This window comes from Anabrus simplex, chromosome 1, assembly GCF_040414725.1.
Source record: "Anabrus simplex isolate iqAnaSimp1 chromosome 1, ASM4041472v1, whole genome shotgun sequence".
NCBI lineage: Eukaryota > Metazoa > Arthropoda > Insecta > Orthoptera > Tettigoniidae > Anabrus > Anabrus simplex.
In genome coordinates this window covers 255,096,565-255,110,665 of record NC_090265.1, presented here as the reverse complement: position 1 = coordinate 255,110,665, position 14,101 = coordinate 255,096,565, and the positions used below count along the sequence as shown (strand labels likewise).

At 40.6% G+C, this 14,101-nt stretch overlaps 1 protein-coding gene across 1 annotated transcript in view; it reads left to right on the top strand.

The window, feature by feature from the left end:
* The first annotated feature begins 872 nt into the window (after positions 1-872).
* The window catches only part of CAH1 (carbonic anhydrase 1), a 334,335-nt gene continuing 321,106 nt past the window's right edge, over positions 873-14,101 (top strand). Inside the window, exon 1 of the mRNA XM_067159304.2 lies at positions 873-1,181. Coding sequence (XP_067015405.2) covers positions 1,148-1,181 — 34 coding nt within the window. The 5' untranslated portion in view covers positions 873-1,147. The remainder of the gene's footprint in view (positions 1,182-14,101) is intronic.

Sequence of the window (14,101 nt, the reverse complement as noted above, 5' to 3'; positions counted from 1 at the left end):
GGAATTCGAACAACGGTTGCTTTGGTGAGAACCTTTCTTTGAATGTAAACGATAACTGAAACAAAGGAACAAGTTGCTGCATCGAACTCCTAGGCTTCAGACACCCTGGCCGGACTAACTCAGTCGGTAGTCTTCTGAGCAAAAATTCGCAGGTTCGAACCTGGCTCAGTTTGGTGATATTTGAAAGTGTTCAAACGTGTCATCCTCGTGTCGGTAGATTTACTGACACGCAAAAAACTCCTGCGGGAGAAATTTTTGGTACCTCGGCGTCTCCGAAAACGGTAAAAGTAGTTAGTGGAACGTGAATAATAATAATAATAATAATAATAATAATAATAATAATAATAATTAATAATAATAATAATTATTATTATACCTCTTTTCCCACACCTTGCTGGTTCGCGGGTACGATCAGTGTCGGATGCCCTTCTTGACGCTAATCCTATGGGGAGGGATGTAATCACTATTGCATGTTTCTGTGGTGGTTGGTGGTGTAGTGTGTCTGACTATGAAGAGGAGAGAATTGGGACAAACACAAACAACCAGTCCCAGAGCCAGAATAATTTCACACGGGATTAAAATCCCCGACCCGCCGGGAATTGAACCCGCGACCCTCTGAACCGAAGGCCTCAACGCTAACCATTCAGCCAAGGAGTCGGACAATTATTATTATTATTATTATTATTATTATTATTATTATTATTCAGAAACCCTTATGTGGCCTTTGGAGGAGATGAAGAACGAATGTTACTTGCGGCGACAACCACGTGCTTCTGACTGACAGATGCCTGGTCGACAGTGTGAGCAATGCTGATTGGCTAACAAGTACTGGCAAGGTTTCAACCGAAGTGTATCAGCCGGCGCAGTCTAATCCTTTCATCCTGTTAGAACTGTGGCGCGCGCATGTATAGGGCTACCCGCTCGAAGTGATTTTCTCTTTAAAAAGATTTCTCACAAAGGAAAAGAAAAGATAGTGGAGTGAAAGTGTTTTAAAGGTCCAGGTGTGAGAACGAGAGGAGGGGCATTACGTCAGTCCCACGTGACCTTGTTGTTCTCCCCACTCCGCCCAGCGGTTGGCGATAAGTGTTGGTGAAGACCTCGTGCACACAACAGCATTGCGTCCTCAAGCCGAAGGAAGGTACCAGTCATGAGCTTAGAGTGGGGCTACTCGCAGAGCAACGGTAAGTCCACTGAGCCCCAGATCATGCTTCGCTCTACACTTCTAATTTCACATGCCACTCGTGTATTTGAATCAGCGATGGCAAAATATGTTCTTGGTGTCAAGCATTGTCACTGTAAAAATGTAACGAAAACGACATTTCATTGGGGCTACTCGTGGAAGAACGGTCAGTGTAATGCTTCCGTCTAGATTCAGTGTGCACAATGTAGAGAATCACCGTAGTATGTCAATAATGTCAGCACCTATTGATGTCAACAGAAATCAAGTGAACTTGCCAAATTCTTAAGCAACTCTCAAGCACCTGTCAGTCTATTTAGACCTGTTAGCAACGTGTGGGCACAATAATTGAGATTTTCTGTAAACGTACCTTACATATAAAACACAGCACATATTATTTTTAGTATAAATCTACCAGTAACACATTTTACTTTTGAGACTGTTCAAGATACTTAAGCCACAGTGAAATACGACATTCGTGGGTCATTATAGAGATAATGCACGCCTTTGGCATTTTTCATATTGTGCCGACAATATCTGTCGGTCAACTTGACAGGTTGTGTTGATACCGCTGAGCGCCGCGCTGGCTGTCCTCTCCGAACAGTTCTCTCAACCTCACTGTGCGATACGCTTCGCAAGATTTCATGTTTAAAAATAATACGGTACATTGGTTCACATTCCCACTATCGTAATGTAGTAAAATTTCTTTTAGTTTGGAAGCTATCGAAGGAGGCTGTTCTGCTTATCCCTAATAATGAAATATAGTTGGCTTACAATGATCAATAACCAATCCTGTATTTTAAGGACTACATAGTTCATCGTCGCCGGTCAACAACGTCAGGGAACGTTGATGTTATTACATATCATATCACCGTTGAATTCTATTTTATGAAATCTTCGGGACAAATAGGAAACCACGGACTAAGTCAGTGTATCAAGGCAGCTCATGATTCATTCTAGAATTCGACGGCACGTCTTCAGCATTTTTCACTCTGTATCAACAATCTCTGTCAGTCAAATATACGAATCTGAGTTGATATCTCTACGAGCGAGTTGACTATGCGGTTTGGATCACGCAGCTGTGAGTTTGCATTCGGGAGGCAGTAGGTTCGATCCTCACTGCCGACAGCCTTGAATGTAAGATTCTGTGGTTTCTAATTTTCATACCAGGCTGTACAGTGCCTTAATTAAGGTCACGGTCTCTTCCTTCCCAGTACTAAGCCTTTGCTATCTCATCGTCGCCCTAAGGCGGTGCGACAGGAAATAGAGCAAAGGAGCGATATCACTATGCACTGTCACCCCATCCCATAATCAGGCTTCCTTCCCCAGTTCACTCTGCAACACCCTTGAAGTGATCGGCAAATTCGATCCCGGCACAGTCTGTTGCGCCAGCCTCGTGCCAGTATATTTATAAGTGGGTAAATGGGATAATATTTCCGGCACCTCGGCGACTCCGATAATCATAAAAAATAATTTGTGGGACGTAAAACCATTATTCCTTACTACTCTTTAAGTAAATAATAATAATAATAATAATAATAATAATAATAATAATAATAATAATAATAATAATATTGGTTTTAAGACCCACAAACTATTTTTTCTGACGGTTTTTGGAGATGCTGAAATGTCAGAATTTTGTCCCGTAGGAGTTTTCACATGCCAGTAAATCTACCGACCCGAGGCTGACGTATTTGAACACCTTAAAGTACAACAGGACTGAGTCAGGATTGAACCTGCCAAATTGGGGTTAGAAGGCCAACGCCTCAACGGTCAGAGCCACTCAGCCTGGCACTCTTGGAAGTTTTATTGGTACAAATATTTAGTGCTTGTAAAATTTGTCTTGTAAAAATGAAATGCCGTATGCCTGTTAGTGCTGGGAGTGTCCGAGGACATGTTTGGCTCGCCAGATGCAGGTCTTTTGATTTGACTCCCGTAGGCGACCCGCGCCTCGTGATGAGGATGAAATAATGATGAAGACGACACATAAATCCACCCCCCGTGCCAGAGAAATTAACCAATGATGGTTAAAATTCTCGACCCTGCCGGGAATCGAACCCGGGACCCCTGTGACCAAAGGCCAGCACGCTAATCATTTAGCCATGGAGCCGGACTATGTCTTGTATATTATGTGCCATGTTGTACATTATTCGTTGGAGACTTAAACAGGACATTCTACTCCTGCTTCCGATACACATTGTACTATATATCAAAGGCAGGAGCATTATTGAAAGGAATTTCATAGCCATCCTTCCATCATTGTTTTTAAAAACTAGTTTTACGTTGCACCGACACAGATAGATCTTATGGCGACAATGGAACAGGAAAGGGTTAGGAGTAGGAAGGAAGCGGCCGTGGCATTGATTACGGTACAGACCCAGACCTGGTTCGAAAATGGGAAACCACGGAAAACCACCTTCAGGACTGCTGACATTGGGGTTTGAACCCACTGTCTCCCGAATACTGAATACAGGCCGCACTTAAGCGACTGCAGCTATCGACCTCGGTCTTCCAACATGAGGTAGATTCAGTCGCGAAGGACAGCGGCGTACGGCGTGAGTAATTGCAGTCGGAGCGTGTGTGATAAATATGAATAACATATTGTCGTTGTAGTTTGATATTCTCCTATTGCTAACACAATACTCATCCATGGCGTTGTTTAAAGTCACGTTCTATGATAGTAATTAGACGCTGAACACTGTTGTTTACATTCGTGTACAATCTCATTGACACGTGCTATAAACTCGTATAGTTATACTTATCAGAACAGCAGAAACATTTTTTTCTTTCCTTCATCGAGACGAGCTTCCTGTGCAGGTATGACAGTTCAGCGACTTCCTCACTACTTCTCATCCAAGTGACCACAGTTCCAGTCAATAAATGATTATTTTTTTATTTCCTCGCCTTCTTCCCAACTCTCCGATGTCGGCACTAATGTGGAATAAGTCTAGTTTTACGACTAATGTCACTGGGCTGTGTGGTTCAGACGGTTGAGGCGCTGGCAGGTTCGATCCTGGCTCAGTCCGGTGGTATTTGAAAGTGCTCAAATACGTCAGCCTCGTGTCGGTAGATTTACTGGCACGTAAAAGAACTCCTGCGAGACTAAATTTCGACATCTCGGCGTGCCCGAAAATCGTAAAAGTAGTTGGTGGGACGTAAAGCAAATAATATTATTACGATTAATGTCCTTATAACGCCAACCTTATGTGGAGGGATATATTCACTATTGCGTGTTTCTATGGTGGTTGGTAGTGTAGACGTGTATTAAGACGGAGACAATCATCCAGCCCCGAGATAGAGAAATTAAACGAAACGCGGCTAAAATTTCCGGCCTGACCGGAAATCGAACCAAGTGCCCTGAGGAGCCGGACCATGCAACGCACACTAGATTTTCCTGTGATTTGACTTTAATTCAATGTTTCTTCTTCAATGGTAGGTTTAATCGGCCAATGTAATTAACACTGAATATCGTCGTTGTCGGGGCGAAACCTATGTAATAATATTTTTGGAGATATACTGACCCGCAGCACATACGTTATGGAGAGCGAGAATGCCTTGACATAATTTACACAATATTGCACCTTAGATGATAGAACTTCTTCGGTCAAAGTTGTAAGGTAGAATGTTTCACATAGGAGGTTTTGTCTCGGCAGCAACGTTATTTCTTCCAGTGCGTGTAAAGACGTGAGTCAAATGCCATCGCTCTGTAGGTCCTGTGACTACGATCACGATATCAACAGTCGCGTAAAACTACAGGCTTGCTTGAGCTTTTACCAGTCTGTACCACGCCAACTTATTGCCCGTATTAAAAGGTTCAGACGTTTCACCCATACTATGATGTGGTATTATCAATAACAAGGATGAGATCTTAACTTAAAAGCACAATATAAAAACACGCAAATAATCAATCAATCAATCAATCAATCAATCGAATATGGAAGATTCGAACTTTTCAACATCAGCAAAGGTTTCTTGGACCACGCTCCGAGACTCAAACGTCAAAGTTGTTTATCCACTGCATCTTAGTACATGTAATTATAAGTACTGGACAAAATAACTGTAACACTGACAGATATATCATGCACCACCGCATTGAAATATTTTCAAAGAGAGCAAGCAGTTGTACTTAGACATTACTGATATTTAAATCTGCTGATCGTATACCATGCGATCTATAATTTTCTATCGGGTAGGCCTACTATCCTTTTGAACAAGCACATAATAGATAAGATTCGAACTGCGAACTCCTTTTGAGATAAACTGGCAAATAAAATCCTAGGGTAATGCAACGCTATAAAGTATATTAATTACTACGTTCATTTTCTAGTATAATGCGTTTGCCACTACATGCTTCTATTGTAAAATACCTAAACAAAACATTATAAACCCTACTTTTTTCTCTTTATTTACCATAACAGAAGATGTTCAATTGTCTACCGTGGCTTTTGAGGTCAAACCCTCCCATGTTACTTAAAGCCTTTAAAGGGAGCGTATCTGAAAACTGTATTATTGCATTTTGCGTAGAGAAGGTCTCTCTCCAGGGCAGAACTCTACCTCACTCTTATCCTTCTTCAATTGTCCTCAAATGAATCTGTTTTTCACCTTTTTCAATTAATCCTGAAATTGTTAAAAAACGTCCCTGGGTTCGGTTTCTACGTAACACTGGAGTCCTGTAGTTCTTATCACCGTATCAACAGTCATTTTACTTCCTCTGCTTTAATGTTAACCTCATTTTCATGTCAACGAAGTTACCTTGAAACAGAACCAATTAAAACCGGGTGGAAATGCACTGCCTCTCGTTCAATCTATCGCCTACAAGCCAACAGATATCATGTCCACTATTTTTAGTCCTTCGTCCACAATTTTATTATTTCGTTCAAGCAAGTTTTCGTTCATTTTTCTTCCGTCCACTTACAATAAGTCCGCTCATTTCTTCCATTCACTTATTTTCTAGTACTCCAGTTCGTCCTTCTCATTTCATTTTATTTTATAATAATAATAATAATAATAATAATAATAATAATAATAATAATAATAATAATAATAATAATAATAATAATTTCGTGTGGCTATTTATAGCACAGTGCACTCCTTGTAAGGCAGACCCTCCGATGAGGGTTGACGGTATCTGCCATGTGTAGGTAACTGCGTATTATTCTGGTGGAGGATAGTGTTATATTTGGTGTGTGAGTAGCAGGGATGTTGGGGAAAGCACAAAAACCCATCCCCAGGGCCATTGGAATTAACCAATGAAGGTTAAAATCCCCGATCCGGCTGGGAATCTAACCCGAGACCCTCTGAAACGAAGGCCAGTATGCCGACCGTTCAGCCAACGAGTCGGACGTTATAATGGATAAAAACTAATATTACTTTTCGTGTTATTTTTCAATCATTTTTAAAAAAGTAATAATTATAGCCTAGTCAAAACACCGTATGAATTTGGCATTGTAATACTGTACATTGAGTTCTGTGTACAGGCACAAATATAATTCTAGCCTAACGCTTTAATAAATTAATATTTCAAATATGCACAGTGTCATTAAAATCTGTTGTGCTATTGGTGACCGACACAAAGTAGACCAATATGGACGAAAATATTTAAATTGACGAAGGAATGTGCGTACAAAGCACGTGAATGAACAAATTAAGGTAATGGACGATAACGTGATAAGGGTATTGAAAAGTGGACGAAATGTTTGGGGATCCATCTATCATCTGCCGGGCTGTATCGAATGCCAGTTTCAGAAATAATTAAAATAGCAACCTTTGTTGCATGTGACTGTGGATATTGTGATCATAGCCATGAGACCTCCCATTTTACGTGGAATTCGAACACAGGGAGGTGACTTTTCATTTCACAAACTCCACTTAAGTTGGATGATATTCGAACCGTGGCCACCGTAGTGACAAGGGAAGTGACGTTGTCACTCGTTCTTACACCCGGTGAAGCGCTAATCAATAAATACTCTGTATATACATTTATTTTCTCAGATAACATGCTAAGTTCCAAATTTTAAAATATCTTAATTTAATTCTGCTCTCTCATAACAAATGAGCTGGAGAAAATATATCATCTACTTCGCTGTTTTTGGCATAGCCTACAGCGGTGATTTCACATCACATTTATTTTTCAATTCAGGCAATATATTTCGTATAAAATGGAAGAAAAGGCTACTTTGACTCATTGGCTAAATGACCAGCATTGAAGCCTTCGGTTCAGAGGGTCCCGGGTTCGATTCCCGGCCGGGTCGGGGTTTTTAAACATGTTTGATTAATTCTTCTGGCTCGGGGATTGGGTGTTTGTGTTTGTTCCAAAACTATCCTCTTCATATTCAAACAACACACTACACTACCAACCACCACAGAAACACGCAATAGTGATTATGTCCTTCCATGTAAGGTTGGCGTCAGAAAGGGCATACGGCTGTAAAACAGGGCCAAACCCGTGACCCCACAGGTGTGGGGGGGAAAAGCAGTAGAATAAGAAGGAAGAAAATGCTACTTATGAACATAAGAGAGGGCCAAGAGCCCTAATTTCGCCACCTACAAAGGAATAATAAATAAAAAGTAAATGTTTACCAGGCTACAACGGATTTTTCTCCTCTATTCCATCAATTGCGACAATTGAGAATTCTAGTTCTAAATGATATAAACCAAAAAGACAGTCACTTCCGTATAGGCCATGAAGGCCCTGGGAGGAGTGGAAGGTAAAGGCTTCCACCATTGTTAACCGCGGCACGTGAGGGGTAGAGTGGTTAGCTCTACGCCCGGCCGCCTTTGCCCCCAGGAATTAACCTGGTACTCATTTTTGGTGTAGCCTGTGTGAACCTCAGGGCCATATGCACCTCCGGAAGTGGAAATCTCGTCTCTTAAATTTTACGACTTCCTGACGGGGATTCGAACCCACGCCCTTTTGGGCGAACCAAGCACGCCTTTACCGAAATGATATAAACCAGTAAGTAATAATTAGAGAAGTCTTATTTTTCTGGTGAATTATATCCTGTATTTTATTTCTTTTAAGTACCATCATATTGGAATGACTGGTTATCCCAATAGAATGAATATTTTTATAGTTTCTCCCCTTCGATTTCACCCATTTAAATCTATAATATTATAAAAGGAAGTGTCTGTCTGTCTGTCTGTGTGTCTGTGCGCGATGCCCAGCAAAATCTAAAGCACGTAGAGATCTGAAATTTTGAACATAGGTAGATGGAAAGAGGTCCGAATGCACCTCCAAGCCGGAATTTTCATTTTCGCTTTCGTTGGTGAGTTATGAACGAAAAGCCATCGGAAAAACGTGCATTGGGATATGACAATCCATCGTGCTGTCACCAAGATTAAAAGCATAGAGTCGCTGTCGCTAGGCAACGTTCATAAGATAGGTAGAGAACACAATATTCAAGGAGCCATTTTACGTCCAGGACGTAGGAAGCTGTTTTTGGTCTTATACGGTGTGAGGGCATATGATGATGATTCGTCCGTCGGATCGGGACGTTAAGTTTTGAGCTATTCGAGAGGAGTGTCATATGTGCCAGCGCTGGGTTTCATCCTCTTCATTCTTGCTATCATATATTATGTCATTCATTTCTTTCAACAAGCAACTTTTACAAGAATTACCCGATGTTCTACACAGTTGCAAGTCTATCGACTACACGGCAGAGCTTCGAAAGACTTGGAGTCACCTGGAGTACCCTCGAACATCTTAGAGCGGACGATTGTGGCACCAATTATCCTTCTTAAGAATAAGAATCCTGCCTTCTGCAATGAACACGACTCTGAAACTGATGACTAATATTATTGAAGCCATTCTCATGATTGGGCATGCCGCGAGCGAAGTAATATTCATTCCTCGGATTCGAATAATTTCTTCGGATATACAGTTTAAGTTTAGATCTCTGCAGTGTTCAAAATAAAATTTCTCTTTGTAATAATAAAGCAAGCATAATCTTCTTCTTACTATATATAAAAATGGATGTATGCATGTATGTGTGTGTAAATGACACATCTCCTTCTAAACCACTGGAGCAATTTCATCCAAACTTAGTACACTTATGACTTACTATCTGGAGACGAGCATTGTGGGGATAAGCCATCCGTAGCTCCCTTAGGGGTGGGGTGTCAGGGGTGGGGGCAAGGTATAAAAATAATCGAAAAAAGTGCCGAATCCACAGTTTTCGGGGTCGCTGAGATGAACAGTGACACTCCATATTTTTCAAATGTCAAAGTTCAGCTCCCTTTCGCATGGGGGCGAGAGGGGAGTGATATATAAAATTAAACGAAATTAATGTCGAAAACATAGTTTTCGGGGGCCGCCGAAGTGTATTGTATACTCTGGATTTTTAATATCAGGAGACAAACAACGTGGGGGAAAGACAGCCCAGGAACCCTTAGGGGCAGGGGTGCCAGGGGGCTGAGATATAAAAATCATCGAAAATAGTGTCGAATCCATACTTTATGGGGTCGCTGAGATGAATAGTGACACTACGGATTTTTTTTAAAGTTCAAGTTCAACCCCCTTTGGGGTGGGGACGAGGGGGAGTGAAATATAAAATTAAACGAAAATAGTGTCGAATACATATTTTTCGGAGTCGCAGAGGTGAATTGTACACTACGGATTTTTAGTATCAGGAGAAAAACCACGTGGGGGTAAGACAGCCCAGGAACCCTTAGGGGCAGGGGGGGCGCGAGGGGTCTGAGATATAAAAATCATCGAAAATAGTGTCGAATCCATACTTTTCGGGGTCGCTGAGATGAACAGTGATACTCCGGATTTTTTTAAAGTCCACGTTCATCCCCCTTCGTGGTGGGGGCGATGGGAGAGTGATGTATAGAAATAATAATGATATATAGAAATAATAGTGCCGAATACATTGTCGCTGAGGCGAATAGTGACACTCCGAATTTTTAGTATCAGGAGACAAACCACATGGGGGTAAAACACCCCAGGAGGCGGAGGGGGGGGCAAGAGGACTAAGATATACAAATAATCGAAAGTAGTGTCGAATCCATACTTTTCGGGGTCGCTGAGATGAATAGTAACATTCCGATTTTTTAAAACTCAAAGTTTAGCCCCTTTAGGGTGGGGGAAGGGGGAGTGAGATATAATAGTAATCGAATATACTGCCGAATCCCTAGTTTTCCGGGTCGCTGAGATGAATAATAACATTCCGGATGTTTAAAGTCTAACTTCAGCCCCCTTTGGCATAGGGGGTGAGAAAGGGTGAAAAAATAAATTGTCAGAAATGACAGAGGTAATGGACGTGTGTATGTTCCAGTTTGACTTACAAGTATGACTTACTACCTGGAAAACGTACTGTGGGAGTAAGACTCCCCTAGAACCACTAGCGAAGCGGGTAAAATATTATCCACACTAATAAATGGAAGTCTGTTTGGCGCGATCTATATATACTGTACTGTACTATATATATAAATTAAGGCATAAAAATTAAAACAGACGTAAATTAGTGAGACCATTCTAGGCATCTTAGAAATTTAAAACTTGGTACCAGACAACCTGATGACTTCAGGATCCCCAGAAAGATCTCAAATTCTCATAATTCTCTGAGGGGTACATGCTGGGAGTTTCAAACCTGCATAAGAACACAGTCCGTGATATTTATCCAGAACCTACAGGTTTTATGGGCTTAAAAATTTCATTAAAGTCCTGATTTTTAACCCACTCCCCCATATGAAGATCGCAGCACAATCTCCCAGACAAGTTAGAAAATTGAAATTTTGCAAAATTATAGCTTTTAGCATGTAAGCGACGGAAAATTTACGAGATGTTTAAAAATTTTATTTTTTAGCCCCGAAAAATATAGAAATATGGAGGCAATTTTAATGACGGTGCAGTCCTTCCTTTCGATGTATTTCGTGGCTAAACGGTAAGTCGTATCACAAAACGGATGGCACAATCTTCGTGATCTACAACTTCGGTCCTGAGACCTTTTGTCGTATCTCTATCCCTTATACATTACATTTTTCTCTATTTCTGGATTTACCTAAATTTTGCACTTTGTACACGTACAATCGATGGTTTGATTCACTTATAGGAAAGATGGGATCATCAAATTCTACACGAATATTGGCCCATCCAGTAGCCATATATGAGCCAAATTCTACGTTTGAAGCTGTCGCATAAGTATCTGAAAAGTAATGCACTGTGTGAAAATCTTACACAAATTTCACCCTATTCAACGTTTCTAAAACATAATGAATTGTGGTAGACAAGTGCACCTGTGGTTATTATCACAACTCCACAACTCGCACTTTACATTGGAAACATCGTCTGCGGACCTTCCTATGCTTTTTCTCGGATAACGCCAATTTACATGCAATTTAAAAATTATTATTAACATGTACAGTAATTTACTTCGATATCCGTATACAATCTGGAATACCGTAGCGAAGCACGGGTACAATTGCTAGTAGGTATCTAAATGCAAGCAATTATCTCTTTATTTCTAAGAAGGTGAAAAATGCTATGTGATTATCACAGTTCGTGCTCCTTTTCCAAAATTACAACTGCGTGGAGTAGACCATCTCTTTGCTAGGTGATCTGTTTCTATGTGTATGAATAATATGTATTTGTATTTCTAAATTATTAATATTTTGGAAGTATACTAACTGAAACAAGAACTTGACCAATCGCCGTCAACCGCCCATATACTTCATGGCCTTGTAAACTGGGTAATTTCGCTCACGGTCTCACTCGTCAGTAGGGAAAATAATAAATTACTTGCATGCAAGAAACTGACTGTAGCCCTTAGAAAAGTATTGCCTTTAAAATGGGGAAACGAAAGAAAACATTTTAACGATAGCGGAAGGTGGGATTCGAACATGTTTCATAAGTTCACATAAGACTAGTCACCTGATTCCGATTGTGAATAACAGAAAGGGAGAGAGATGTTGAGTCATGGCCGTCTGTGACTGAAGAGGATTCAGCATGTGTTCGGTTACTATTTCTGTAGAGGAATGTTCGCAGCTGGGGCTGGGACTGTTGTCTGATAAACCCAGAACTGCTCACTCATTGCATTAACATATTTTTCTTTTGCGGCGATACAGAACAGTCACCATAATTGTCCTTGTTAAGTGTCATATGAGAATCTTGAAAATAAAATGTGTACAATCTGTGGCAGAGTCATGAAGGAGAAAATAGTCCACAGCTTATCTCATACTCGACCATGTTAGATTAACAAATTAATGGTTTTGATCAAATCACATTTTATTTTGCTCTGTAGTTAAACTTGCCATTAACTCTTCAAACGCACTAATTGTGTGTGGTCGTAGTTACTTAAGTCAAATTCCACCTCAATTTGTCATTGTCACGTTACTTTGCAATCACCATCAGTCAGTCGTAGTTCCCCAGTGCTTTATATGCAATAAATGTGTGTCTGTGGCTTTCCTAAACAACCACCTTCCTAGCTCCTAATTCAGGTACTCCGACAGCACTAACAATTGAAGAGCATTATTATTATTATTATTATTATTATTATTATTATTATTATTATTATGAGGCCGCGCTGAGTTGCTAAGATGGTAAAGCGTTGCCTTTCTGACCTTAGGTTGACGAATTTGATCCTGGTTCAATCCCATGGCATATGAAGGTGCTCAAACACACCGGCCTAGCGTATTAGTGTTTTCTTCTTCTTCCGCTTTTCCCTCACCTGTGGGGTCACGGGTGCGAACTGTGTCGCACAAGTGTATTTGGTCCTGTTTTATGACCGGATGCCCTTCGTGACGCCAACCCTCTATTGCGTGTTACTGTGGTGGATGGTACTATCCTAGCGCAATAGTGTATACGCATGTTAATATATTAATATTATCTAAAACTGTATTTTAGATTGTCAGTAAACTTACTGACATGTAAAAAGATCTGCGAGACGAAATTCCGGCATCTAGGCGTCTCCGAATACTGTAGTAGTTAATGGGATGTAAAATCCGTATTATTAGCCTATTATTATTATTATTATTATTATTATTATTATTATTATTATTATTATTATTATTATTATGAATGCATTATACCGAACTAAGGGGTATGCTCGAACTTATTTAGCACCATATTTCTTCTTAATTTCTCAATATCTCTTCATTCGTTCAATGAGTTTCTTTCTTCTGTCCATCTTGTGCTTTTTTGTTTTGTTTAGATTTCTCTGCACATGTAAATTTGAATAGAAACTGTCCCGGCACTTGCCGGGAAGTGAAAATGGGAAACCACAGAAAACCATTCTCTGGACAGCCGTCGATGGGGTTCGGGGGTTCGAATCCACTCTTCTCCGGATGCTGAGCTTGGTTCCTTAGCCGTAGCGCGTTAATGCGTCGCCAGTTTGCTCGGTACATAACTGCATAATAAGAATAAGAAGAAAGAACATCATCAACAGTCAAGTTGTGTAATCGTAACCCATAGGAAGTTGAAACTATCCTAAATAAATAAATAAATAAATAAATAAATAAATAAATAAATAAATAAATAAGCAATAATGCCATCCGCTGCCGGCAGCCCGGAAGATGCTTTCCGTGGTTTCCTCATTTTCATGCCAAGCAAATGCTGGGTCTGGACCTTAATTAAGGCCACGGTCGCTTCCTACGCACGCCTAGCCCATCGTCGCCATAAGACCTATCTGTGTCGGTGCGACATAAAGTAAATTGTAAAAATTAGGGTGTTTTCAACTTCCGTGAATGCACAATTACATTAATGGTTGACAAATGAATACTAGTCTTATTAAAAGTCCACCAATAACAGGTTAAACTCGTCTGATTTGACAGAGTTATATGTTAAAGGAGTATGGTCCTCTTTGAGGCAGGAAGTGCGAGGAATCTGAACAGTCTCCAAGTCTTGGTACCCTGTCTGGACTTCTGCCCAATTATTCTATCGAGTCGTGTGCCATGTGAGAGATGCTTGCTAGTCCAGTGTTGCCAGGT